This window comes from Haplochromis burtoni, unplaced genomic scaffold, assembly GCF_018398535.1.
Source record: "Haplochromis burtoni strain Fernald_Lab_line unplaced genomic scaffold, NCSU_Asbu1 Contig_1890, whole genome shotgun sequence".
Lineage (NCBI taxonomy): Eukaryota > Metazoa > Chordata > Actinopteri > Cichliformes > Cichlidae > Haplochromis > Haplochromis burtoni.
Genome location: NW_024584251.1, coordinates 9,275 through 12,749, shown reverse-complemented (window position 1 = coordinate 12,749; position 3,475 = coordinate 9,275). Strand labels below are relative to the sequence as shown.

Here is a 3,475-nt window from a genome sequence, read left to right as displayed (position 1 = left end):
GATTAGCTTTTAAGGTTATTTTTAGCTGATTACAAATAATCACAAGTAATCATCAACAATTAACCTGACAAATACTGTGCAATGGGTGACATTCTGCGCAAGAGTGTTTATGTGGATTAGGGTTCTATTTACGACCTAATGACTGTGTTATAACTCTTTTTTTATACTTATTTTGTAAATATATTTAAACTTTCTTCCCTTGACACCGCAGGGACTGCACTTAATTTTGTTGTGACATAAAGATATTCTGATTCTGATTCAATACAGTGCAGCATAAAAGTGGCAGCATTGTACTATAGCAATGTTTTTCAACTAATTAAAACCTGTTTAGACTGATCAGAAACTGAATGGAGAAATGCAAAGAGACATTATCGATGCAAATCTGGAGCTCTTTTTGTTTCTGTAAATATACCACAGGCTCGGAATGAAAGTCCTAAACTGAAAAGATGTACTTTACATAAACATACCTTAAAAAAGAAAAGAAAAAGTCTCACAAAAGCTGGCTTGTTGTCAGCACTCAGTTTAATGGAACTGGTGGCTTTCACATCTGGAAAAAAAAACACCATCAGTGGTGCAAAGTATATACACATTTTAGAGCAACATATACTCCAATCCAGATGACATCTTTCTTTAGAAAAGGCCTTGCATATTTCAGCAAGACAATGGTCAACCACATACTACACTAATTACGAAAGCACTGCTTTGAAGTAGAAGAGTTGAGGGGCTGAACTGGCCTACCTGAAGTCCAAACTTTCACCAACCAAAAACTGAAAATTTGGCCTATCATGAAACATAGCATACAACAAAAAAAATGTATATAATTGTATGATGAGCTACCAGTAACAAAATGTCTAGCACAGGAAAAAAAAACACTTTCTGAATGCACTGTGTGACTTATTTAACAATTCAAATACACATATTACTAATAAGATTAAATGCTATAACTACAGTCTGGCATCAGTTAGCTGAGTTATTCATCTTGATTCCTGCAAAAGACAGCCCATGAAACAAATCACTGGATTTGGTCATCATAATCAAAAAAATAACTAGCACCAGATGATGGTTAGGAAGGGTGGATTTGTTATCAAGTCTTCACACATATAGACAAGTGACAAATGTGGGGATTAGGTGTCTTTGTTATGTTTTAGGGGTTTGTTGATTCTAATGTTCCACTTATAGAAAGCGTTCACTGGTTTATTCAATATTGCGGCTCTTTAAATCAACAGCCACAGCAGGGTAAACATGAGGACACTGACGACGTGCAACAATAAACACTTGAAATGCACTTCTTTGCTATTTGTTCCTTTTATTCCATGTTGCACTGTCAAAGACCCACAAATCAGTACATTGGATCAAATGTAATACAAATGCACACACTGCGCAAAAAAAACCATGACTGCAACTCATAAAATATTACAGCAATTTTTGTCCAAAACTGCAACATCAGACTACAGCATCAACTAGTGCATCAAACTATACATCAAGCTGCGGTCAACAGAAAGTTTCCCCACATGCTTTTCAGCACAACCTCACGTGTCTGAATTTAGTGTCATTTTTTCTAAATTCAGACAAAAAATAAATACAGTCTGAGTAGAAAAAAAGTTTTTAATATTTTTTACTGTAAAAATGGTAAACATGTTTAATGAATTATTTTCATAACTTAAAACACAAAAAGAAATTGTATTTGTTAAAAACCTATGCACAAGTTTTGCAAACAACAAAGTTATATGCAGCTAATTACCTAAAAATGCAGCCAATCCCTCAGCCGTTTTTAATATAAACATTTAAAACTATTTATTTAGAAATCAGGTGTTCTGCATAAAATAAGATGCCACACAAATTATTTGTGGCACTCTAAAAAATTGTTTCTGTCCACTATAAAACAGAGGAGCACATCACAAGCCTGATAACTGCAGGCCTGAAAACAGGAGGTGAGACAGCGTTTACATTGCAATCTGCCTTTGGTGGCTTATTGGCAAGCAACTGTGACATTCACTGGTACCCTCATTGTTTTGACACATAAAACAAACAAAACTATACACTTCAAACACGTTTAACGCCTCAAATCTCTCACATCTCAAAACTCGTTATCGCTCTCAGGTTGTTTGGTTTCCCTGATGTATAAATCATAGCAATTCTCCGGCACTTAACAGCGTACACTATATTACTCTGTTTGTTTTAGGGGACCCGATCCTTGGGGTGAACCAATTTTTGGTGCAGCGTGAGGAACTGACCTCACAGCCAATTGTTCATTCAGTGGGCTGGTTTCAGTTATTGTGCAAATGTACTGTTTATAAGGTTGGGGAAACCTGCAGTAAGCTGAGACTGGATTGGTGATGAAACATTTATCAAATCTCAAACGCTACATCCAGATGAAAAGAATCAACCTTTTTAACATTTCTCAGATTATTTTGATATTTAAAATTCAGCAGGATCACTTCTCTTGCACTTCTATGGTGATCTTCTATGGACCTAATCTGCAGATCTATTCACTAATCATATAGCAACATCTGTGTCTCTGTAATTTTTACATATGCTGGGTAAATCAGTTTAAACTGTCACTGTGCAGACTCACCTTCCTTTTGCTGACTAAAATTTCTTCTTTGTGACTAAAAGGTCCCTACACGGTAAACTGCTACATTTATAAGAAGGTTACTAATAATGATCAGAGTATATCTCCAGATATCAGTGTAATGTCAATGTAATGTCACCATGTTAGCACATTACTCTGCAGTTGATGAATCTACAGATATTTGTGCATTTCTGGGCTCCCTTGTCAGGAAATTCTGACTAAAGTTGAATTTTAAAAAGTTACCTGTGCTGTCAAAGGCATACAGGCTGACTAATACCCAGAAAAACTGTTGACTGAAACCTGGCCTTGGATGATGCAGCAACATTATTTTAAATGACAATTTAAAGAGACTCATTTAAATTCTTCAAAATTTATCACACTGAAAAGACATGCAGAGTGTAAAGGTTTAATATGAAGCTCTGTTTTACAGTAAGTTAAAGAAAGAAGATCTGCGCTCTCATATCTGACAGCAGCGCACTGTGTTTTTATTAATTCTTAGCTAATCAAGAAACAGAAACAAGTAAATGTAAGAACATGAGGGGTTTGTTTCGTTATTATTTCATTCAATAACAGCAACATTATTCATAAATTTTCACAGCTTACCATATTAATTTCCCTTTATTGTTTGCAAGTAGGGATGGGTACCGGTATCCAGCGCCATTATGGCACATAAACGGTAGCAACCAGACCAAAAAGCAGCGCACATTTCGGTGCTTTATTTCGGTGCTTTATTTCGGTGCTTTATTTTGGTGCTTTTCTTTTTTTCCAGAGACGTCATACACTTTGGATTCCAGCCAATCATTTTACCTTTGCAGGTGGGCCCAAGTATGTACGTTCTTTTAGAGCAGAGCTACAGATTAAAAATGCCCAAGGCGAAGCGGTCAAAAGTCTGGCTGTACTTCA

General features: G+C 35.9%; 1 protein-coding gene across 1 annotated transcript in view; it reads right to left on the bottom strand.

Moving 5' to 3' along the window:
- Positions 1-3,233, bottom strand: part of LOC102302045 (prostasin-like) — a 4,217-nt gene extending 984 nt beyond the window's left edge. Inside the window, exon 1 of the mRNA XM_005952638.1 lies at positions 3,218-3,233. Coding sequence (XP_005952700.1) covers positions 3,218-3,233 — 16 coding nt within the window. The remainder of the gene's footprint in view (positions 1-3,217) is intronic.
- Positions 3,234-3,475: the final 242 nt, after the last annotated feature.